Here is a 23,619-nt window from a genome sequence, read left to right on the forward strand (position 1 = left end):
TATCACACGCATCCCCTGCCATGAGCAGGCTTATATTTTGCTTTCATCCCCACATAAGCATAGATAGGAGGAAGATAGTACCGGGTTCCTTCAAACTTGATTAATGAATGGACTACAGTGTTTTAGCTTAATCTTCTGTTTCAATCAATGGGGTTAAGTACAGGCACCAGCTAGAGGTATTAGAGCATTTGTTGGTGGTTCCGTGACACAGACCACCACATGAGAGTGTTTCTCAGACAGTAGGTGTATGGTCATCTGTGCCACATACGCAACAAACTATCTCACCTGGGACCCAGAGATGCCAAAGTCACATCTCTTGGGTATCTAGTGAAAAGGGGGAAGGGGTTCTTAGCTTTCTTTTCTGTGTTGACTTGAGTTTGGTGGGAGAACGTGGATTTCTGAAAGAATGTCCACAGACACCAGAAGGCCAGGCCAGTTTGAGAGGGGCTGGCGGCTCTCTTTGTAGACTAGACTGCCACCTGACTTTCATGTCTTATAATCATGTGTCAGAATTGGGACCAAGGACAGGGTGGGTATGACAGAGGTGGCACCCTAGTTCATTGATGAATGATATGTCTGGGTATTCTTAACCGTTTTATGACTTGAAAAATATTTTGGCTCCCAATTGCAATGATGATAGCAATAATAGTAACAAAAATACTGAACAGTAATAACAACAACAATATGAATTATTCAGTGAGTGGATCCTAAGTGAAATGCATTGTTCACAATGATGCTTTGTTTATTTGTCTGCTAAATCCTCGTTTGGTGATTCCTATGTGTTGGGCACCCTGTAGGCATCAACCCTCCTTGAACATAGAAGCCTTTGGCCATGTAGCCTTAGGAGGCAGTTTTCAAATAGTGCCATAGCCTGTCTTAATTATAAGCATAATAATAGCTCCTGACCTACCACCATTCATGATCCTGAGCTATGGAAGTATTTTGTGTCATGTACCATGTGAATTCAGGATTGAGCAGGTTGACACAGTGGTCTGGTTCTACAGTGGAAGCTAAGGTAAAAAGACTTACCTGATTTTCTCTGGGTTGCATGGCTAAGGTCTCACGTGCAGAGATGTGATTCACATGCCACTTGTCTAGTCCCAGAAGCAAGTGAGTAGATGGACTTACAATAATAGCTTGCATCTTGGCGCCTAATGACATTTTTTAAAAAAAGATAGTTTAGGGGACTTTAAGTAATCAAAGGACTTGATTATGAGGCAGGTTTTAGATAATGCTCTGGCTAACTCACAGTATATTCATAAGAGAATATTTTTGTGGAGTAGCTTAGATCCTATTAATTTATAGTGCTTCAAGCTTTTTTAATGTGCTATTCATTGAAATGGTGATCCAGTTCCACTTGCTAGCTATTTGAAATTGGCTTTTTCATTGTCTCATTTGATTCTCTTTGTTGGCCAAATCTGTAGCTTATTTCTGGTTTGTGTGGAAAGAATGGTGGGATTAATTGACTTTCTCTCATTAATTAAAACCATCTCTAGAGTATAGTGCTTGAGAATTCCAAAAATGGAATCTTCAGTGCCTGGTAGCAGGCCAGTGTCTTCTCTGAACACAAGGTTTCTGTCATTGTTGGAACATCTCCCCATGCTAGGTAGGGAGTCCATGGGTATGGTTTCATGTATTAGTCTTCAGAGCTGCTACATACTTCTTCATATAGATAGCAATACACAGGGCAGGTCTAAGTATAGGTGCCTTTATTTTCCTAATCTTTGGTAAAAACTCTGTTGTTTACACTTTATCACCCCCTGTCTGCCTGTTTCTATGTCTCTGTCTGTCTGCCTGCCTCTCTGTCTCCCTTCTTCCTTCTCTCCCTTCCTCTGTGTGTGTGTGTGCGCGCGCATGTGTGCATACATACACATGTGAGAGGGTCACAGAGAGTGTATTTGGCTAGAAAATTATAAATTACATAGAAAAGAACTTTACAAAGTCATACATTTATGTAAAAGAACTTTACAAAGTCATACATTTCTTCAGCTAGATTTTAAACATTCAACAGTTTCAGTATTGTTTCTTTAAGAGAATAATTAGTTTCATAGAAGATAAAAGTATTAATAGAATCAATGTCTTAAGAAAAAGGAGAGTTAATATCGATCCCATATTATTGTCTATATTTTTCACTTAACGAAAATAAGACATCTTAGAATAGAAAGCTTGTTTTCCTAAACGTCTCGGTACAGTAAGTGGCTGCAGCTTTTCTCTCCCATGTTTTATTGCATGGAGACAGTATGGCTTTCAGTAATGATTTCAAGATAGAGATTCTGTACATTGAAAAGATGTTACCTGTTAGACAGGTGTTGTAAATAAATGAAAGACATTTTGACTCTTTTGTATAAATTACAGATAGACTCAGGTCTGTGTTTAATGTGGCATCATCCTAGTTTCTCATTTGCTTGTCTGTGAGGCACAGTGAGGCTAATGGGTGAAGGCACTGTGATATTTTCAACAGTAGTAGGTGATGAGTTTTTCATGAGAGCACAGTAGGTACACATCAATTCCCCCACCTACACGCCATGGAAATGCTATATATTATGAAAGCCAATTAGGTAGAATGGTGAGCACCCAGGGAACTCACAGGATTTTGTTTGGTTTGGTTTTATGTTTTTATGACTGAGGAGCGGTTCAGAGCTTTTGGTTGATGGACATTTTTTTAGAATGTTGCTCTTCACTGCTGATGGAAACTAGCTTAGGGAATAGGAAAGTCAAACTAATTATGTCGGGATTTGTCTTCAGTGAAAACATGAGAAAATGTTTCTGATTCTGCCTTCTGTCTTGATGGTGCCCGTGTCTTGAGCTCTCTGGGTCTCTAAGGATGCAATCCACACAGATCTTTAGTGTGCGTGGGCCTTGAATCACATCTGGCTTTGAGTGACTCTCTACAAGTTGCGAATGCCATGCATGTTTTATCTCAGCAAAGAGAAACAAAGATGAAAGATGTTAGCACTTGCACTACCTGTGAGGACAACACATAGCAATTGAAAATTACATACAGGAGTTGGCATGAATTAATTCCTGTCCTGTATTTGTGATGAGTACATAACACTTAACTTTGTTGTTTTGCAGAAGGCAGAAGAGAATGCAGAGGGAGGGGAGCCTGCCCTGGGACCGGATGGAGAGGTAAGGGGCCTGTCAGTCATTCCCTGTGCACAGTTCTTTGTATACACTAACTTTACTTTCTTTGAGCCACTTGTTTTTTTTTTGTTGTTGTTTGTTTGTTTGTTTTTTTGTTTTTAATTAAAAAAAGTTCTATTCATAAGTATGTATGTGTGTCTCTGCGTGTATAGCCACTTGCATGTTTATGTGTATGTCCACAGATGCAGGAAGAGGGTGACTGTTCTCTGGAGCTGGAGTTATGGGCCATTGTGAACTTCTGGATGTGGATGCTTGGAACAAAACTTGGGTCTTTTGCAAGAGCAGCAAGTGCTCTGTCTAGCTATCTCTCCAGCCCCTTAGATAATCCGTTTTAAAGTAAATAAATAAATAAATAAATGAAAATAAAAAAAAAAAAAAACAGTACATTGATATGGCACAGTGGGGAGAACTCTCGATGTGCAAATGTGAAGGCAAGTTAGTATCTGCAGAACCTGTGTGAAGCTGCCCATGGTAGCATCCATCTATAAGCCCAGTGTTTGTACAGTGAGACTGGAGGCAAAGGCAGGGCGACCCCTAGAAGCTTGAGAACAAGATATCTGAAATGCTCAGTGACAAACTATCGTGTGAAATATTCAAAAGACCAGCAATTTCCTTTGCTGAGCCTGTCCACCCGAGGGCCACATGGCTCCAATGGGGTGTTCTCATCTCTGCAGACTCTCTGGCCCAGAGCTCCCAAGAAGTCTTGGCAGGTCATTGCCATGCCAGCCCCATGAATGACTGCCCACCTCATGGTTAGTTGTCACAATTCCCAGTAACCTGGTAAAATCAAAACTCTAGAAGTTTATAATTAAACAGTCAGATTCATATATTAATAAATTCTCAATTTACAAAATGCCACACAATAATTTCAGAGCCAATTGGTAATGATATAAGCTGCCCACCTAGATTAGACAAGTCCCAATTATTCTATTTCTATATGATATTATAGCTACCTGTGGCTATTTAAGGCCACACAGAATCTAAATTGTCCTGTTCATCCTCCATTTTCCTCCTCCTCCTCCTCTCGCATCACTCCCTGTCTCTACAACTCTTAGCTCCGCCTCCCTTTTCCCTATCTAATCACTGGCTTCTTGTTATATTAATATTTAAATTAATTGGACAGGGAAATCCTGTTACAACAAGCAACGTGAGACCTTTCCCCAAACAAGGTGAAAGGCAAGGTCTGACAAGAGTGTCTTCTGTTCTCCACACACATGCCTGCATTCACACACATGAAGGAACATATGTACACACACACACACATACACATACACACACACACATACACACACACACACACACACACACACACACACACACACACACACACACACACACACACACACATGGTGATAGGGTTAAGAGATTAAAAACATCTTCCTTCAAACCATAGTAGAAACTTAGAATAACACTATCTCAAGATTATTGATCAGCTGATAGAATTTCTTGCATTACCATGCTGTATACAGATAAACATTTATCTTTTGTAAAAGGTGTAAGAGGATAAAGTGATTCTGTGATTATATTTGGCAAGTAAATAATACAGAAGCATAAAATACAGCCTATTTTTTCCCTTAGCTAATTACTAATTTGAACTTGGAAAAATACATAAACAAGACAGTTCACATATTCTGTATTTTCTTGAGGTATTTCTGTGGGCTTATAATATAGAATATACATAGAGCTACAGATATTATATTTAATTATATATCCTAGGACTTCTGATATTATCCTGAGTTTTGAGAAGGCAATAATTTATTTATTGTATTTTTTTCCCTGAAAAACTGAAGGACCTGTCCAGTCATACAATGAAGAGGTGCAAAGTTTGCATTAAATGACCTCATATGTGATAGGGGATTGCACATTTCCTTCTAGAATCACTAGGCACATGGGTTCCAAGTGAGGACCTGTGGCCAGATGCAGAAACCTCTTGAAAACAGATGTGGGCTAACCACTCTAAGCCATTACAAGGAAAGAAAAGATCAGGATAAATGTTGATAATGTGAGAAATTGTAGACAGGTCGTTACCGGGTTAGGATGCTACATTGGAGCACTTAGAGGCATCAGTGGCTTTTCTCACCTCAGCCTTCTGGATACCTTCTAATTCTCTCATCTCTTACCTTGTGTGGAAATTAGCTCCTGATCTTGGACCTATGACATACTTGTTATTTTAATCTCTAACGTTAATAAATGTGAGTTCCGTTTGCTGAAGTTTGCAAAGTAGGCATCTTGCTCAGTTTGTTTTGAAATAATGTTCTTATTTCTTTTTTGGGCTCATTCTGTGCTTTTGCCAGAGTTCTAATTCCATTCACAGTGATTTCCAATTTTCTCTGAGGTGCGACATTAGCAATAAAAGAGGCCGTATGATAATAGCCCACGATAACAAAATATGTTTTTTTTTCCCCCCACGGAAATGGTAGCAAGTGCTGGATTTCCCTCTTCTCTCTGGAGTATGTAGATGACCTTTTACATTAATGAGGAAGAATCATGTTGCCATGCAAAGTGTTGCTGCTAAGAACGATTGCTTTAGCACACATAAGAGCAAGGAAAACTGACAGGCTGGGGCAAGCCTTTTCTGTTAAGTTCTCTGTGAATAGTCACTAATATTGGCTCTGAGTTTGATGATGCATTGTTGAGGGAGCAGGAGGAAAGAGCTACAGGGGTTTGGGGGTTTTGGGGGGAGCGTGTTATTTTCTCCAAGATACAACTAGCAACAGCAGCCCACTGTTTTTTCTTATCATTTTTGGGCTTAATTGGAATAAATTATATGGCAATTCTAATTGCGCCAATAGTGTTGCATGTATTTATTTGACCACAAAACTAATTAAGAGTAATTTAGGGCAAGTTCTTTGAAATAATGAATTGCCTAAACAGTCCATTTTCCTACTCTTTAGGAAGTAGAGAGGAGAATGCACACACAAATGAAGCGTTTCCAAATGTCTTACCCAGGGCCCTGCTCCTAGAAGTCGGTCACCCTACAATTAGTCTCATCCATTTGCATAGAGTTGCTTCATTTCCAGCCCCTCCAAGACACCCTGTTCTCTGGGGCACATTATCTACAACCTCTGCAGTTTCACGTACTCTTTAATTTTCTGAGAAAGTTTTTGTTTTCTTTTTAGTAGAGTCTAAAAATAAACTTCATGTTTGTCTTGGTCAATTCTTAAGGTTTCAAATAGGCAGAATTTTGTTTGTCTGTTTGTTATACATACAGCTCCAATGGTTGAAGTAGACTCATTTCTGGTAGGTTACCTTCAAATAGAACACATTGTTTTGTAGTAGATGACATAGGCTATGTTGTTCTATCCAAAACCACAGTTTGCAAGAATTGTTCCCTGGGGAGTGTTAGGTGAAGGATTGGGGAACTATTAGTTCTAAATGACCTGAATCAGGTGTGTTTGCCTGAAGTAAGAACAGAATTTATTACAGGGCAAGTGTCCTTGTCTGAAATGCTTGTTGCTAGAAGTGTTTCAGTGTGGGTTTGGACTTAGACTTTCGAGTGAATATATATACACACACATACATACATACATGTATATGTATATATACATACACACACACACACACACAGACACACACACACATATGTAATACCTTGGGGATAGGACCTAGGTCTAAGCATACACTATATTTATGCTTCATATACATCTTCTTGGATTTTTTTTTAACATAGGCTTTAATGCATAGTCTGAGGGTGATTTTATGCATTATTTTAGCATGCTTGTGTTTGGATTAACTGTGGATCATTCTTCCCATTGCCCAGTTACCAAATTCTCCACTTGTTCCATCATATCCATGGTCAGAAAGTTTCCGATTTTGCACTTCTGGGCCAGGAGTGTTCAGCGCACAATAGGATAAAGGGAACCTGGGGAACCTGTCCTAGAGCCCTAAGCTACCATCCTGTCCAGCTGGGCCAGGAAAGCCATGGCTCCTATTTGGAGAAGGCAGGAGCTTGGCATAGCCCAGTGTCACTCCACTTGCATTGCTGCCAATGTGATTTGGCTGCCTGTTAGGATACCCAGCTTCCTTGACCTTCTCTGGCTTCTAACTCCGAGTCTTGGCAAGTACAGCCAGTTTAAAAACACCAAGGCCTTATACCTATACCTTAGGTGCCAGGGAGGCCAATGTATTCAGGTCTTCTTGTTGAGGATCAAATTCAGGACCTTGCACACCTTAGACAAGTAGTGTACTATTGAGCCACAGCTCCATTTTTTTGAGACAGGGTCTCAGTGTGTATACTAGGCTAGCCTTTAACTCGTGATCTCTCTCCCTCAGTGTCCAGGGTGCTAGCATCCCAGGCATGCGCCATCATATGTACTTTGGATTCTTTAGTGGGAGGTGATCTCTCCCCTACTTGCGAAGATACATTAGCCCCTGAAAAGATGAAATGCAGAAAACAGCTCTAGATACTGGGCAACCAAAAAGCCTGAAAAATGCCCAGTGTAGAACGGAGAGAGCCTCCTACAATCCAAGGCTGGCTTGATTTCTCTTTGCTCTTTGTAGCCAATAGATGAAAGCAGCCAGATGAGTGACCTGCCTGTCAAAGTGACACACACAGAAACCGGCAAGGTCCTCTTTGGACCCGAAGCACCCAAAGCAAGTCAGCTGGATGCCTGGCTGGAGATGAATCCTGGGTATGGTGATGAGACAGTGGCTGGGACTCTTCTTGGAGCCTCTTTGATTGGGGGTGGGGGTGGCGTTCCTGACAAAAGCGCTGAGCCTTTTCGGAGATGGGGAAGCTTCTGGTGCTCATTTGTCATTTGCAAGTAGGATGTTGCAGTTAAGTCACGGATGCCTTAGGATTGGCCCTTTTCGCTCCTCTTCTCCTTCTCCCTAGCTACGAAGTGGCACCCAGATCTGACAGTGAAGAGAGCGAATCTGACTATGAGGAAGAGGTATGTGGACGCCTGTCACTCTGTGGGGCTCAGCGTGGGTAGGAGCTGGAGCTTCTTTCTCCTCGTGAATGTGGGCTCAGTCCCCAACGCTGCCTCCTGCCCATTGCTCCTGGGTTTGTTCTCAGGGGATTACTGGGGCTAAATATTTGGGTAGGCTCTGAAGATCTGTGCCTAGCGACCTCACTGTCATCTCTTGAGGGTTCCTGGCTGGTGAGAAGTGTTGATGAATCCTAAGTTCATTTGGAACCAAGAAAAGAGAAGGTATCATTAGATTAGAGGAGGTCCTTTGAGGGTGAGAACTTTGAAGATGGCTTGCTTTGGGAGATGCTTGTTTCCTATCCCCATGTGGTCTGTACCCTTCTAAAGCCTTGGAGTCTGTTAGAAGTTATGTATCTGGGACCCGAGCTAGAAAAGACAACATGGGCAAGCCTAAAGACTTCAATGACTGCCTGAACGTCTCTTTAAACATGACTCCTAGTTTTCAATTCTAGGATATGCTGGTTTGTCAAAGAAAAGTGTATTTTGCTTTTTCTTGGAAGGAATAAGTAACACATTTAAAACATAAAATGAGAATCTTAAGTACTTTCACTAGGGATTAAGAAATAATAAAGGTATTTGTTAGGTTGATTATGAAATGATTGATTAGTATAAATAAAAAGATTAAGTGATGATTATATCCTTTGCTTGAGTCTGGCTGGTACAGTCATTAAATCTGGTTTGGATCAGAACACAGGGCTTGAGTGTAGTGTGCCCCAGATGGATGCCAAGCAGCCAGTGACACAGCCTTGCCTAGTAACTGATGGGGATTTTAAGGCAGTGGTCATTTTCCTTCTGGATTTTTAGATCTTTGCTTTCTAAATTAATATACCGTGAACATTTACTGCTTTTAGAAAACAATAAAAATTTCATTTAGAAAAACATAACCATTAAAAAGCAAATACTTTGTGGCATGATAATATCTCCCAGTTTTTCTCTCTCACAGTTGCTTGCTTGAGTGAACAGGTCCATAAATGATCTGTTACAAGATTTTTCTTTCTGAGGAAGAGCATGGGAGTGTAAGGATAAGAAAGTGGGTGGTTTAGGTAGCCTGTGCCACCCACATGTTGACAGCTGCAGACATCTCCTGACAGCTGGTAAGAGATGCACTCCGGCCAAGTGACAGGAGCCCCAGGCCACCAGCCAGTGACTGACCCGTAGCTTCCCGTTTCTAGGAGGTACTTCTGAATGATCTGATGTCTGTGCCTTGGTGTCACCATTGATATTATGTCACATGTGTCCTTTCTTCAGTCAATAGTTAGGAAGCACATATTCACCTTGAGATGGTTTCCGTTGTCAGGTTAGTTGTGGACATAAGGAGTATTTGGGGACACTTTCTAGAGGTAGAGAGGTAGTCACATCCTGTGCCAGGATAATGATGCCTTTCTTCTGAACACTCAGAAATGCATGATGAGAATCACCAGCCTCAGAAAACAGTGTGCTCACCAGTTCAGATCCTCTGCTGTGCACGGGGACCACAGAGTCCCATGTCATCACCAGAAAGAACATTCCCAGGAGGATGCTAAGTCTCTAACATCTGCTTTTGGAGAGAGGAATATAGGATTCTAAAAGAGCAGATATGGTCTGTATATCTGCTTTGAATGACCAAATAATTATGTGTCTTTCTGGTATGGTTTTCATACACTTACTCTTGGGAGTGTAGGTCTTGGGGACCCTGGAGCATCCCTTTCTCGCTCTCTCTCATTCAGTGGTGAAATGCTGAATCACTTGGTTTAAGCAGATGTTAAATGTGCTTCCTCCTTTAATTGGATTTACTTGCTTCATTTGTGAGGCAAAATACTATTTAATCTCTTTATAAAAAGTGCTAACCATAGAACTTGCTCGTTAAAATCCATGCCTGGCTGTATTTCTGTTCTTCCTCCAGGATGAAGAGGAAGAGTCCAATAGGCAGGAAACAGAGGAGAAGATACTGCTGGATCCAAACAGCGAAGAAGTTTCCGAAAAAGATGCCAAACAGATCATTGAGTACGTGGGCCTCAGAGCTTTTGTGACAAGTGCAGTCAGTGTTTGAGGTTCATGTAGTGGGTATTTTCTGTTTGCAAATGCTGTTTAAAAGACAGAAACAAGCTTCATATTCACACCTTAGTTGAGAATGTTTACCCAGCTCCTTACAGGTAGCTTCTGAGTTCTGGATCCCTCTGGCCAAGGGCTTTGTATTGCTCATTTCCCTCCTCCCCTCCCTCCCTTTCTTGATTGGAGAATCCTATTTCCTGCTCAGGCTCTTTTCTAGACTTCACACCTGCCATTTGTGCCTCTATTCTATATTAGATCAGTCAAACTTATACTGTGTGTGTGAGAGAGTGTGTGTGCGGGCTCACATGCTCGAGAGGGCGCATGCCTTCCCTGCCTTGTTCAAAGCCATCAGCGTACCCAGAAGCCCAAGCATGAATCCCATTCCTATGCCAACCTGGCTTTCATAGCGTTATCAGCTGCCCACTCTGCCCAGGTCCAAACTTTTAGCCTCAGCTTGCCCTGTCTGGGTGCCAGGGGCCATACTTGCCCCATTTCAGCTGGTTCTCCCCCAGCGGTTCACACACCTCATTGCCTGGGTGACTGTTACATCAGTGTTGTTCTGAAATAGCAGACAGCACAGAATGATCACAAGATGAGACTTTCCAAAAAGAAGAGAGAGGTCATCGTATGTTTTTCCCTTCCCAGGTTGTATGTCCCACTTTAGGAGCCTTTGTTTTCCAGCTCAGCCCTAGTTTTTCCAGTGCAGACTTTAAGACTGTGCAGTGGCCCTTCCATACACCTTGGGTAAAAGGCCCCATAAGGCATGGTGGAAGGAAGGACCCCTTGTCTTCTCCCCTCCCAAGGTCCTCTTGAATCCTCTCTTACTTGTCCCCCAGGCTTTAGTAGTGTCCTATGGATGGGATTTTCATCCCAAGAATCCAGGACAGCTTCCTTAGCCAAGTGCTCATTTACAGCTGTGCCAGTCCGACCCCTGTTGGGTCTCATAGATTCTATGACCTTCAGAGTAACCTGTCTGAGGCCCAACTTCCTCCCATGCACAGCGATAGCATACTGCTTACCCTGCTCAGTTTTTTGTGACGTTTACAGAGGATAATTTAACTGCAGGCAATCCCTAAAGCAGCAGTTTGAGACTCCAGTCATTTAGGATGCAGGAGCACACAGACTCAAATATCTCTGTGCACTTTGTCTTCTTTCAGGACTGCGAAACAGGACGTGGATGACGAATACAGCATGCAGTACAGCGCCAGAGGCTCCCAGTCCTACTACACGGTGGCTCACGCTATCTCCGAGAGGGTGGAGAAGCAGTCTGCCCTCCTCATTAATGGCACCCTAAAGCATTACCAGGTAACTGGTGTGTTTGCATCCCCGTAGCAAGCCTTGGTACACATCATCCCCCCAGCATGAATGCCCCACTTGAGGAGCCTTCGTCAACCTAGGAGACTTTGAAGATGGGGGATACATTCCAGGTTAAGTGCCTTATGTTATCTAGACTTCCCACCCCTCCTGTGGGGGTGCAGGGTGGGGGTTGGCTTCCTTCAGAGAGTTGTGCTTACTCCCCTGGGTTTGCTGTTGTCATCCTGGAATGGATTTTGTAAGAAATGCTGGCTCAGGGCCGGTGAGAGGGCTCAGCAGTTAAGAGCACTGACTGCTCTTCCAGAGGTCATGAGTTCGGATCCCAGCAACCACATGGTAACTCACAACCATCCGTAATGAGTAACAAATAAAAAAACCTATGGGCAGGAGTGAGTGGGGCCTGATCCAGCAGGGCCAGAGCAAGAGGGAGAAGGGAAATGGGGAGTGGTGGGAAGAAATGCCGGCTTAACATTTGGACCAGCTTTACTGCAGGTCTCTGCAAAAAGTGAAAAACAAGCTCTATTCCATTAGGCTGGAGGCTGAAGCAAGCATGCTAGGGGTTCAGGTGCCATCTCTCTCTCTCTCTCTTTTTTTTTTTAGAGGTATGATAAGAGTTGTTGGCACCTATGCCTTGGCTAAAAACTCAGCTGTAAATGTAACAGGTGCTTCCTGTGATGTGTTTAATTTGAGGGTACCTCTTGTCTTCTAGTTCCAACTCCTCTGCCATGTTACCTGGAGTGTGCTCCTCAGAGCGTTTGCTGCATGAATTACTCGTGAAACTAAATTAAAAAATGAAATTAAAATAATAATTAAAATTAAAAACTAAATTAAAAACTATATTAAAAGACTAAGGTTTTGTGGTCACATAAGTGTAGGTGATTCCATTTACTAGCGCTAAACCATTATTGGCAAGGGTGAGTGGAAGTCCTTGCTGCTCATAATAGGCTAACTCTGGACCATCCCAGGCCACCTGCATGATCAACTTGGCCGTGACTCCTCTCTGTCCATCCATAGTACCTACTTGCTTGTTGAAGACTCCATCATACCCATCAGCCTCCTGCAGAAAAGTAACTTTTAAACACAGCTGGATTCCGCAGTTCTCAAACATCTCTCTCTACTAATGCCTGGGTCACGTTTACATGATTGCTTACTAATAGCCTATAACACAGTGCTATCTAGACTGCATTTACGGAGGTGCATGCTTGTGACCAATCATCACAGAGCACCTGGGGTCAGCCACTTGCCGCCCACTGTGGCTTGGGCCCCGTCTGTACTGATAGCAACATGGGAAGAATGACTAGCAATGCCTGCGAAGGGCTACTAAAATGGTTTGGACAATCTCGTGGCTTGTCTTGGGAAAGTCTTAGGGTTTCCCTGGAGCTCCTACAACATACTTTGAAGATCACTGCCTTTGTAAGGCCATGCCCCCTTCATAAGGTTAGAGTATTATTTTTAATCTCATTTAGCCTACTTTGTCAATTCAGTGTATTTTCTGTTATATCTGACATGGGAGATCCATTTCTGAGTCGTTATTATTAGTTATGTGTGTTCATTTGTTTGTTTTTTAAAAGGCAGGGTTTCTCTGTATAGCCTTGGATGTCCTGGAACTCACTCTATAGATCAGGCTGGCCTTGAACTCAGAGAGATCTGTCTATCTCTGCCTCTCTAGTACTGGGATTAAAGGTTGTGTGCCACAGCCACCCATCTTTTTCTGATTTATTTATAAATTTAAAACAACAACAACAGCAAACATTTACTACTTTACATATTGTGTATGTGTATGTGACATCATGCTCAGGAGGTCAGAGGCCAGGCTGCAGTAGCTGTTGGTTGTCTACTCATGGCATGTGTGCCCCAGGGATTGAACCCAGCCTTGGCAGCAAGCCCCCACTAACGGCCCTTATAAAGAACTTTAAATGCCACGCTGGTTTCCTCCTGCCATTCTGCCTGCACCTTTGTAAGCCCTCTTCGTTGCTCCATTTTCAAATCCAGCTCCTCCTACTTCCAAATGAGAATTCCTGTGCCCGTCCCACTCCTCAGTGGGCTCCATCCACCTCTCTGAACGAAGTGCGCCCTGTCCTGGGCTTTCAGCATGAAAGGTCCCCTCTCTGCACTCTGAGCATTCCTATCTGCTTTGTGGGTTGTTTCTCAGAGAAGTTCATAAGTGGTCATAGAAAACTTTTGGTGACTTCTTGACAAGTTTAATCTTGGCCGCGCTACTGACAGCCTTCTGGCTGCCTCCTGGAGACTCCTGCTTTGATTCAAGTTTCCTTCCCATTTCCACAGTGCTGAAAAGCCCAAGTCTCCTTCCATACGTTGTGGGTTTCTAGGTTCCTCCCCTTCCTCTGGTTCTGCTTTTCATTTTATCTGGGATCTGTCTGTCTGTCTGTCTGTCTATCCTCTCTCTCTTTTTTTTTAACTTGATCTTTACATGGAGCCTACAGAATTGTGGGGTACAGTATGGCATTTTTTGCACACACACTGCTTTTTGTTTTGTTTTTAAGACAGGCTCTCATATAGCCCCAGTGGGACAGAACTTACTGCATAGTCAAGGATAACCCCGTGAACTCCTGATTCTCCTGCCTCCAACTCTCCAGTGCTGAGCTGGGCCTTTGTCATCACCCAGCCTCATACTTGTCTTGGTTGATTCTCTTCCCCGACTTGGCCCTTCTGTCCCCTTCCACTCTGTTTCCTCATTCTCTCTCAGGGCTTTTCCTTTTCTCTCCTTATCTCTTTGTGTTGCTGTTCTGCAGAAACCTTTAAGATATGGGGGTGTTGCACATGTCCTCCCTCCCTTAACCCCTCCCTCCCCGGAAATGGCTAGTGAAAGCCTTTAGGTGGTCACAGTGTTTCCCTAAGGAAAACTGTAACCATTACACAGTTACCCGAATTCACTGCACTGGGCCACTCTGGGGTACATGAGTATGTGTTCAGCAATTCCTCTTCACCCAGCTTCTGAAGGGGGTGCATTGTCTACCTCGGTATCCATCTGCCCACCTGCAGTAGTTCCTCGTGTGATCCTTTATAAAGAAGAGATGTTTAATGAATATCTTAAATACGAGATCACAACATGTTCTAAATGTAACTGAATTAGTGAGTTAACTTGATTATAACAGTACGTGTATCTTAATGTATATACGTGCTTATATGTTACATGTGACAGATGCTGTCATTCAGACCCAGCATTACATCATGGTAGTGCCATTAGTCTGTCGATTCACCTCACCTTTCTTTTGTGCCTAATGGGAATCGAGAGCTGAGACTGGAGTGTACTTCCTGTGCTCTGAAAATACTCAGTACACTACACCTTCCAGGCAGCCAGCTTCCAGAGAGCGGCCTTCCGAAAGTGCCCACAGTGCAGGGTTTCTGCGTGCTGCCTGCCTGGGGACTTTCTTTGCCAGGAAAAGAAATAAATGTCCTTCTGGAGCCCAGCAGAATGGCCCTGCCTCCCTAGTCACAGGCATCCTCACTGCAGGGATGGCACCCTGGGGCAGGCTGGTAGCAGTCCAGAAAGCAGTTTCTGATGATCTGTAGGCCAGCTCAGCCTTCTGGGTTGTTTTAAATCCTCAAATTGGCTTTTTGTTCTTAGAGTGGTTGGAATAGATTTTGGTTTGGGTTTTCTTCATGTACAATAATCCCAGGATGTCATCTACTGGGAAGTGCTAAGTCCCTATGAGCAGAGCCGCAGAGCTGCTTCAAATCCCACCAGCCTACCTTAGCCCATCCTTTCTAAAGCTGATTAGCACTTAGCCCCTGCCAAGCAGCAGTGTGATAACAGGCTCACCTCTTAAATTCCTTTTGGGTCGGTGCTTCCCCCCAACACTCTGCCACTGTGGGAAACTCAGCATCCAGCACAGAGAAGTTAAGGAAGTCACAGGTTCACTTGAGTTGTATTAGTATTAATTACCTGTGCAGATCTTGGATAATTGAAACAATTACTCTTCATTTCAGCTCCAGGGCCTGGAATGGATGGTTTCCCTGTATAATAACAATCTGAACGGAATCTTAGCTGATGAAATGGGGCTAGGCAAGACGATCCAGACCATCGCACTCATCACATATCTGATGGAGCACAAAAGGCTCAATGGTCCCTACCTCATCATCGTCCCCCTCTCGTAAGTACAGCCATTTGTTCCACAGGCAGCGTTCTGAGTGGTGGAGATTGCCCTGTCAGCGGCTTGGCCTTGTGTCTCTCTTTAGACAGAATAGTGGCATGGGGTTGGAATATCAGGAGCACAGAATCTGAATGTGTGTTGATTTTAATTTTCCACTCCCATCAACCCCACTGTAGTCTAGCTAGTAAAGTTTGTAGCAATTTTTATCAGCCATGAACATGTTAACGTTGTAGTCAGGATAGCAGCCCCCGCCCTTTAGAGCAGTGGTTCTCATCCTTCCTAATGCAGTGACCCTTTAGTACAGTTCCTCATGTGTGGTGACCCTCAGCCATAAAGTTATTTTGTTGCTACTTCATAAACTGTAATTTTGCTCCTGTTATGAATCATGATGTAGTTATCTGATAGGCAGGATATCTGATATGTGACTCCTAATGGGGTTGAGACCCACCGGTTAAGAACCACTGCTTCACCATGCGTTCAGTTCCTCATTCCTTTTTAAGTAGTTTAGTAAAGGGAAAGGGGAGGGCATTTTTAAAATTTTCTAGAAATATTTTCCTTGTATTCTCACTTATAGATACACACACACACACCTCCACGAGATTCTAGCTTTGTACATCTTCCTCATTTGTATCTTTTAAAGCAGAATAGAAATCAAAACCAATGCTACAAATTCCGCATCTAAGTAAATTTTGTATGTACACTGTGTGTTTCAATGGCCTACTGTGCTGGAAGGACCAGTCTTCGCTGTTTCTAGCCCAGCCCCAGTTCCTCACCTACTGGATGGCTCCCCCTGGTCTGCAGCTAGCACTCCTGAGTAAAGCAGCAGCTGTTCACATTCATCTTTCCTTAGTCCACCCTTAGGTGTATGTGTGTCTCGGCCACCCATTAGTCACTGAGATCTTGTGGTGGCTTGCAAGTCCCTGCAGAAAGAACAAGGCTTTTGTTTTGTATTTCCTTCAGTTCTTTCCCGTCTAACCAAGGCTGAGTGATCCGCCTCCATAATGTTTACATGCCCTTGGTGTTCAAACTATATTTACAGGGGATGACTTGGATATTCTGGTTTCACTTTGGAGAATTAAGAAAAAATAAATAAAGATTCAGTATTTCTTCCCTGCTTCCTTTGACAGGTCTACTTACTGTTTTCAGGTGGTTTTGTAATTTCTCGTCCCTGATTTGAGTAACTTTACAGAGTTGTAAAGCTCCCAAACCTTCCAGCTGTTGTTGGATTTCAGAACTGTAGGAGGATTCTGGTGCTGCTCCATGTATTTATATACTTTTGTTTTGTTTTGCTTGGGGGGGGGTTGTTTTTTTGAGACAGAGTTTCTCTGTGTAGCCCTGGCTGTCCTGGAACTCACTCTGTAGACCAGGCTGGCCTCGAACTCAGAAATCCACCTGCTTCTGCCTCCCAAGTGCTGAGACTAAAGGCGTGTGCCACCACTGCCTGGTGAGATTTTTTTTTTCCTAAATGAAGTGTAAAATTGCCATGCTTTTGGCAGCTTATTTCTAACTTACTTCTCACCCCCAATAAATATGTATCTGGGATATTTTATGTTCTCTAGCCCCTTTTAAGGCAAGGACTAGAAGTAAGTAACACGTTTCTAGGAACTGACTTTTATGTGCGTATATGTATGGGGTTTTACTGTGGTTTTTTTTTGTGTGTTTTGTAGGACTCTGTCTAACTGGACATATGAATTCGACAAGTGGGCTCCTTCTGTGGTGAAAATTTCTTACAAGGTTTGGAGCATTGCATTTATATATAAACCTGGAAAAGCAACAACAACAAAAAATGAGCTTTATTTTCTTCCTTCCATATGCACATCTGTGAACTGTATCTGGTTGTAAAGTTTTGTCATGTACATCATGTACTAAACAGTGAGAGTTAATCATCCCAAGAAGATTACTGTAATAAACCATAATTACTTTCAGATAGTGAAATGCAGAAGAAAATTGTTAATTATCATATTGCGAGGTTTCTGATGAGAGTAATACAAATGACAAATATCACACTTTCTGTGTGCTGCCGGCTGGCTTGCTGTGGGCTGCTACTGTGCCGAAGGCTCCTCCTGCCTTTGCAGGCAATTACCGGGGCGCTGGGGCTGCCCGCTGCCTGCTCCCACGGAAAGAGAGCCTTTCAGCAGAGCAGCAGGTTCCCCACTACTGCACACTCACTGCAATTTCCTCCTCTCTCTTTCTCCTTCCTCAGTCATAAGTGGAAAACCTTCCTGGAAGGATCTGGAAAGGGTCAAGATATGTGTGGTTTAGCTTCCACTTCCTTCAGAGATAATAGATCGGTATATGATAATACATTTACGTGTACATCACCTGTCTAGGTTCCATTAAGCTCTGAGCAGTGAGAAATAGCACCTATGTGCTTCCAGCGGGTAATCGATGTGTTTTTCTTCCCATTCAGGGCACCCCTGCCATGCGACGCTCCCTTGTTCCCCAGCTACGGAGTGGCAAATTCAATGTCCTCCTGACTACTTATGAGTACATTATAAAAGACAAGCACATTCTTGCAAAGGTATGGGCTTTTTTTTCCCCCCTAATTGTGGATCATCTCACTGGACTGTAAAGTATCCTGCAAATTATACTCAATAGTATAATTTGGTCATTGGGTGGCTGGGTTTCTCTCTCCCTCTCCCTCCCTCTCCTTCCTTCTCTCTCTCTCTCTCTCTCTCTCTCTCTCTCTCTCTCTCTTTCTCTCTTTTCAAGTTTTTTTTCCCCTCCTGAAATCTTATTCATGGGATTTAATATTTTTGCATGGTATTTTGTGTGTGTTTGAGACTAGGGAAGAGGGAGGGGGGAAGAGGAAGAAAGAAATTGATTGATTGGTTTATTCTGGGTCCTTTCCTTGTTCATTTGTAGTGAGTTCCCATCTTTTTAGGTTGTTTAATTTGTTTGTTTGTTTGTTTGTTTTATGAGTATGAGTGTTTTTGCCTGCAGACATACATGGCCTGTGGAGGCCAAAGGGGGCATCAGATCCTCTGGGACTGGAGTTACAGAGGGTTATGAGCCTCTATATGAGGGCTTGGAGTAGAACCCATATTCCCCTGGAAAAGTAGCCATCTCTCCAGCCCCACCCTTACATCTGTTAAGAAAATTCACCTGGGTTCCACTTTTCTCCCCAGCAGCTCTGAATGTGCTTGGAAAGAAATAATTGTTTTTGTTGCCCTGGGTTACTGTCAGCAGGGCTTCTACTTGTGCCTCTCCCTCCCCCTCTCTCTCCCTCTCTCCTTCTCTCTCTCTCTCTCTCTCTCTCTCTCTCTCTCTCTCTCTCTCTCTCTCTCTCTCTCTCTCTCTCTTCCCCTCTCTCTCTCTCTCTCCCTCTCTCTCTCTCTCTCTCTCTTCCTCTCTCTCTCTCTCTCTCCTGTCTGAAGGCAAGTAGGCACTCCTCCAGATGGTGTCCTCCACCAGAGAGCTTTTCTCCAAGCTGAAACTTGTGTGCTTTATCTGTTTTCAGGTTTTCCTGGTAAAAATAATGAGCAATTATTGTTTAAATTACTTGGGGCTGCTCCTGCGGCTATTTATTTGGAGCGGAGAAAGAGTTGTCACTGTGACCCTACCTGGCTCCTCATTTGAATGTCCAAAGTTATTCTTTAGCCACAAATGAGAAGGTTCTCTTCCCATTTATATCACGTTGTCTCCTAATGTATTCATTTGGGAAGACAGAAGTACCATCTTGCCTGGTACAAATCAAGAAAACTTAATCCCCCCACCCCATGGTAATTTCTTTTACCCCGTGGTATTTGGAAATCAGTCTAATCTAAAAGTAAGTTACGGTCAGAATTGAACAGAATCCCTATTGCTGGGGTTTGTTCCATCTTTGTATTAAACCTTTGCTCTGGGAGCTGTGTGTTCCTTTCATGCTATCATAGGAAATAACATAAAGGAAATGCATGCCCAGGGGAGGTTTAATAATTGAGACGGCAGTGACAGCAGCGCCGCCTTCCAGTTCCTCATGCTCCAAGATGAATTTGGCAGTGTCAGAAATGACGTGTCTCCAGTATTACTGTGGGAATGTGTGTGTACCTTTGAGATCCCTAAAAAAAAAAAAAAAAAAAAAAAAAAAATCATCTCTGTCTGTGCATATGTATTTCAAAAGTCACCAGAGACACCCGGAAACGAGACGCCATGCTTTTATTTGTTACTGGAGAAACGGTGCTCCAGAAAGAGGTAGTAATTTTTCCAAGCAGAAGATCTAATTAGTACTTACTCAGTGGCAGAATCAAAGGTCTCTGGTTCCTTCCTGCTTCCCAAGCTCAACTGAGGAAGAACATCTATTTAGATGCATTTTTTTTTTATCTTTTCACTGCTGTTGGCAAGTTGACGGCCGGACTTCGGTCATTGTTACACAGTTGGTGCTGGTAGGGAAAGGGGCGCAGGCGCAGGGAATGCTGGTAGTTTCTTTTATTTGGATAGCCCAGCTTGGCTCATGATTTTCCTTCTTTTCCCTGGCTTCACTGGTACTTCTAATGAGGAGGTGAGAATTAGGTCACACTTGCTGTCTCCTTCCTCAGACTTTTCGCCCCAGAGCCGGAAACATTAAAGCAGTAGACTTTTTTTTTTTTTTTTAAACCAATGTCCCTTTTGTGGAGGCCTGCATTTCCCAGCTCGTGTGTTGAGACCCCTTTGGGCATCAAATGACCCTTTCACATCATGTAACTCCATTGGAAAGCACAAATATTGTTTCTAGAAGGGGGATTGGAATCACTTGTCCTGGGAGAAACATTGTTGCTTAAGCAGTCTGCAATACTCCATTAGCTGGGATTCCTTTCTCTTAAAGAGTATCATTCTGCATTTTGTGCCAAAGTGGATTCTTTGTTTTTTCCACACACTCCCGCAGCCATTGGGAAGGGACTGTATGCCTGTTTACCAACCACACATTGGCGTGTTCTTTTGTCCCACAGATTCGGTGGAAATACATGATCGTGGACGAAGGCCACCGAATGAAGAATCATCACTGCAAGCTGACCCAGGTCCTAAACACACACTACGTGGCCCCCAGAAGGATCCTTCTGACTGGGACCCCGCTGCAGAATAAGCTTCCCGAACTCTGGGCCCTCCTCAACTTCCTCCTCCCTACAATCTTCAAGAGTTGCAGTACCTTTGAGCAGTGGTTTAATGCTCCATTTGCCATGACTGGCGAAAGGGTACTGGCCAAACGGGGGTGGGGGTGGGGAGGTGGGGGTAAGGAGTTTCGGGGGGATTGGGGGCAGGACATGAGTGGGTTGAGATTTTGCCACTGTGTGATGAGGCCACAGAAACCCCACAGGGTGGTTTACAATGGTGTTTGCTCAGTGGGTGGGATGGGGTCTCATTTGGGATTATGTTTTTCCTTCGGAATCTAGATTCACATGGGTCCCAGCCTCTGCCTTTTGCCGGCTCTTTACTGACTGGTAGAATGCTCAACCACAGCATGCCACGGGGGAGGGTGAGACTAGAGTGCTGTCACTTTAACTAACCAATCCAATAGGAACCCAAATATCTCTCTTTGTTTTAAACTCAGGCGTCTTCTTTTACGTACTTCCAAGTAGCGTTTGAATGGAAACAATAATTTTCCACACATTTTTTTTTCATGTTTTAGTGTAAGGCTCCATTTTATCTGTACATAAATATTCCTTAAATCCTGGAGTAGCTACTCTCACATGCTGTATCATGGTCACCATCATCATCATGATTCTCCCTTTATCTTTTGTTTGAGCTCAAGAAAGGCAAGCTTGGGCTATTACAAGAAAAAAACAAAACAAAAAACAAAAAACAAACCAAACAGGCACATACCATTGTGATTACCAGCGCCTTAACTCTAGGAATGGAAAAGCCACTGAAGTGCCTTAGAGAACTTACATTTGAACTCTTAGCACTTTAATCTTGAGGTACCTGATAGGTACATTTTCTGCTCATTAACTGACTTGCCCATTCGGAGAAAGCAATGCCAGTTCACTCTGCTGCCTAGAGGCTAACAAAGAAAGGGGAACAAAAAGTAGGGTGTTCTCATAAACCATGACTAAATCTGAACAGGATTTGGACAAAGAAAAGGAAAGGAGCTGTCTTAGTTAGGGTTTTATGGCTGCCCGGAGATGCCATGACCACAGTAACACTTATGGAGAAAAACATTTCATTGGGCTGGTGTATGGTTTCAGAGGTTTAGTCCTTTATCATCATGGTGGTAAGCAGGGCACCATGTAGGCAGACATGATGCTGGAGACGGAGCCGAGAGTTCTCCATCCGAATCTGCTTGCATCAGGAAAGGAAAGTGATGTTGAGCCTGGCTTGAGCACCTGGAACCTCAAAGCTCACCCCCAGTGACATGCTTCCTCCAGCAAGGCCACACCTACTCCAGCAAGGCCACACCCACTCCAGCAAGGCCACACCTCCTAATTCTGCCATTGCCTATGATCCTGTAGGGGCCATTTTCATTCAGACCACCACAGACAGGGCTGTAATGGAGGAGCATAAAGACAACTCACTCTTGTTCTTCCCATTTCCATGTTCAAGCACACATCCTTCTATCTGCTTCTGCACTGGACACAAAAAAAGTCAAGGGCTTAAACTGATATAGGAGCACACGAACTATTGCCGTGTGTCCGTCCTGTCTTAAGTCAGTCTTTACTGCCGTGCATATTCTGGGAAGTCTGGGGCTGTTCCTGCTATTAACATGAAACTTGCTTCCAGGGCCGTTTCCCATAGATGTAGGCTCTAAGGCAAAGACTCCTACTCGGAGGTCATTTTATTCCCATGGAGCAGGCAGGCGGGAAGAGAATTTGGAGGTATTAGATGGCCGGCCTCAATCTGGCTTAATAGCACGTGTGATTTCTGTATGCCGTGAAACCCACGCTGAGCGTAGCCAGGTTTTACTCTGTGAGACTTCCTTCAGGAATTCACGTAAGTTCGTTTTTGCAGGTGGACCTGAACGAAGAGGAAACGATTTTGATCATCAGGCGTCTACACAAGGTGTTGCGACCCTTTCTACTGAGGAGGCTGAAGAAAGAGGTTGAGTCTCAGCTTCCGGAAAAGGTGAGTTCCAGATAAGAGTTGCAGGGCTTTCCCTGCTGTGTGCATGTTTTCAGTACCTGTGAGGTTGCGCGTCTGAAATAGCAGACCTGGGCAAGTGCAAAGATGACGGGTCTCTTGACAATATCCTCAAACCCTCTGTGTGTGATAGAGCTGGGGCGTGGGGGAGGGAGGCGTGTGTTGCGGGCAGGGCCACAACATTTTCAGTCTGGTTTCTGTAACTCTGGGGCAGGTTTAATTAATCAAACTCATGGAGTCTCACTGCATTTTATTTTAAAGTTACTGAGTTTATGTCCTATAGCGTTAGGTACACAGACTGGCGGTCCTATGCTAAGGCAAATAAGGATTGTCATATGCTACCTCTGACGTAGTTGAAGGGAACAGTAGTATCTGCCAGGTTTCCAGAAGGTTCATTCAGTGTTTAGTATTTGTAATAGAAAGAGAGTTGCTATAAACTGCAGGCTAGACTGTGGCTTTTTCTGGTATAACTGAGTTCCTGAGAACTTAGCTGGGAACTTCTAGGCAAGTAGTTTTCTCTTTGGGAATAGCTTTTAGTTCCATAGATTTCCTTTGGGCCCAGGTTAGTACTGGACTTGAATTCTGATTACAGTACACTGGGTCTTCTGGAATCATCTACACATGAAGTTCCATTCTCCAAAAGGTGGCTTGCTTAGAATTAGATACCTTTTTTTTTTAATGGTATATTTGTATTTGCATATGATGGGTTGGATCTTAGCTGGAGTGTTGTTTTTATAATTGGGAGGTTTTTTTAGTGACAACTCCTGGACAGATTGGTGTGTCCCATCTGTTGTACAGTAGGAGTAGGCATGATCACTTTGCTGTGAGAGAATTTTATATCTCAATCCCTTATTCATGAATAGTCACAAAAAAATCAAATTTAAAAATCGTATACTGTGCCTATCCTAGTAAAAGTGTAAGTACATATTTTATTTTGTTAGTGACTGCAACTTGGGGATCCAATGCTGTTATTCACTTCTGTCCCCTGCAGCCTCGACCTGTATGGGTGACAGTGATGCTCTGTGTGGCAGCCTCGACCTGTATGGGTGACAGTG

At 43.4% G+C, this 23,619-nt stretch overlaps 1 protein-coding gene across 5 annotated transcripts in view; it reads left to right on the top strand.

Annotated features, from left to right (window-relative positions):
- Smarca2 (SWI/SNF related, matrix associated, actin dependent regulator of chromatin, subfamily a, member 2) overlaps positions 1 to 23,619 on the top strand; it is a 173,218-nt gene that overhangs the window by 55,376 nt on the left and 94,223 nt on the right. For all 5 annotated transcript variants that reach the window (XM_031390004.1, XM_031390008.1, XM_031390006.1 and 2 more), the window contains 10 exons: positions 3,076 to 3,129; positions 7,645 to 7,775; positions 7,979 to 8,036; positions 9,958 to 10,058; positions 11,264 to 11,411; positions 15,372 to 15,535; positions 17,203 to 17,269; positions 17,946 to 18,056; positions 20,443 to 20,685; positions 22,436 to 22,549. In XM_031390004.1, the coding sequence (XP_031245864.1) occupies positions 3,076 to 3,129; positions 7,645 to 7,775; positions 7,979 to 8,036; positions 9,958 to 10,058; positions 11,264 to 11,411; positions 15,372 to 15,535; positions 17,203 to 17,269; positions 17,946 to 18,056; positions 20,443 to 20,685; positions 22,436 to 22,549 (1,191 nt within the window). The remainder of the gene's footprint in view (positions 1 to 3,075; positions 3,130 to 7,644; positions 7,776 to 7,978; positions 8,037 to 9,957; positions 10,059 to 11,263; positions 11,412 to 15,371; positions 15,536 to 17,202; positions 17,270 to 17,945; positions 18,057 to 20,442; positions 20,686 to 22,435; positions 22,550 to 23,619) is intronic.

The sequence above is a fragment of the Mastomys coucha genome, unplaced genomic scaffold (assembly GCF_008632895.1).
Source record: "Mastomys coucha isolate ucsf_1 unplaced genomic scaffold, UCSF_Mcou_1 pScaffold21, whole genome shotgun sequence".
NCBI lineage: Eukaryota > Metazoa > Chordata > Mammalia > Rodentia > Muridae > Mastomys > Mastomys coucha.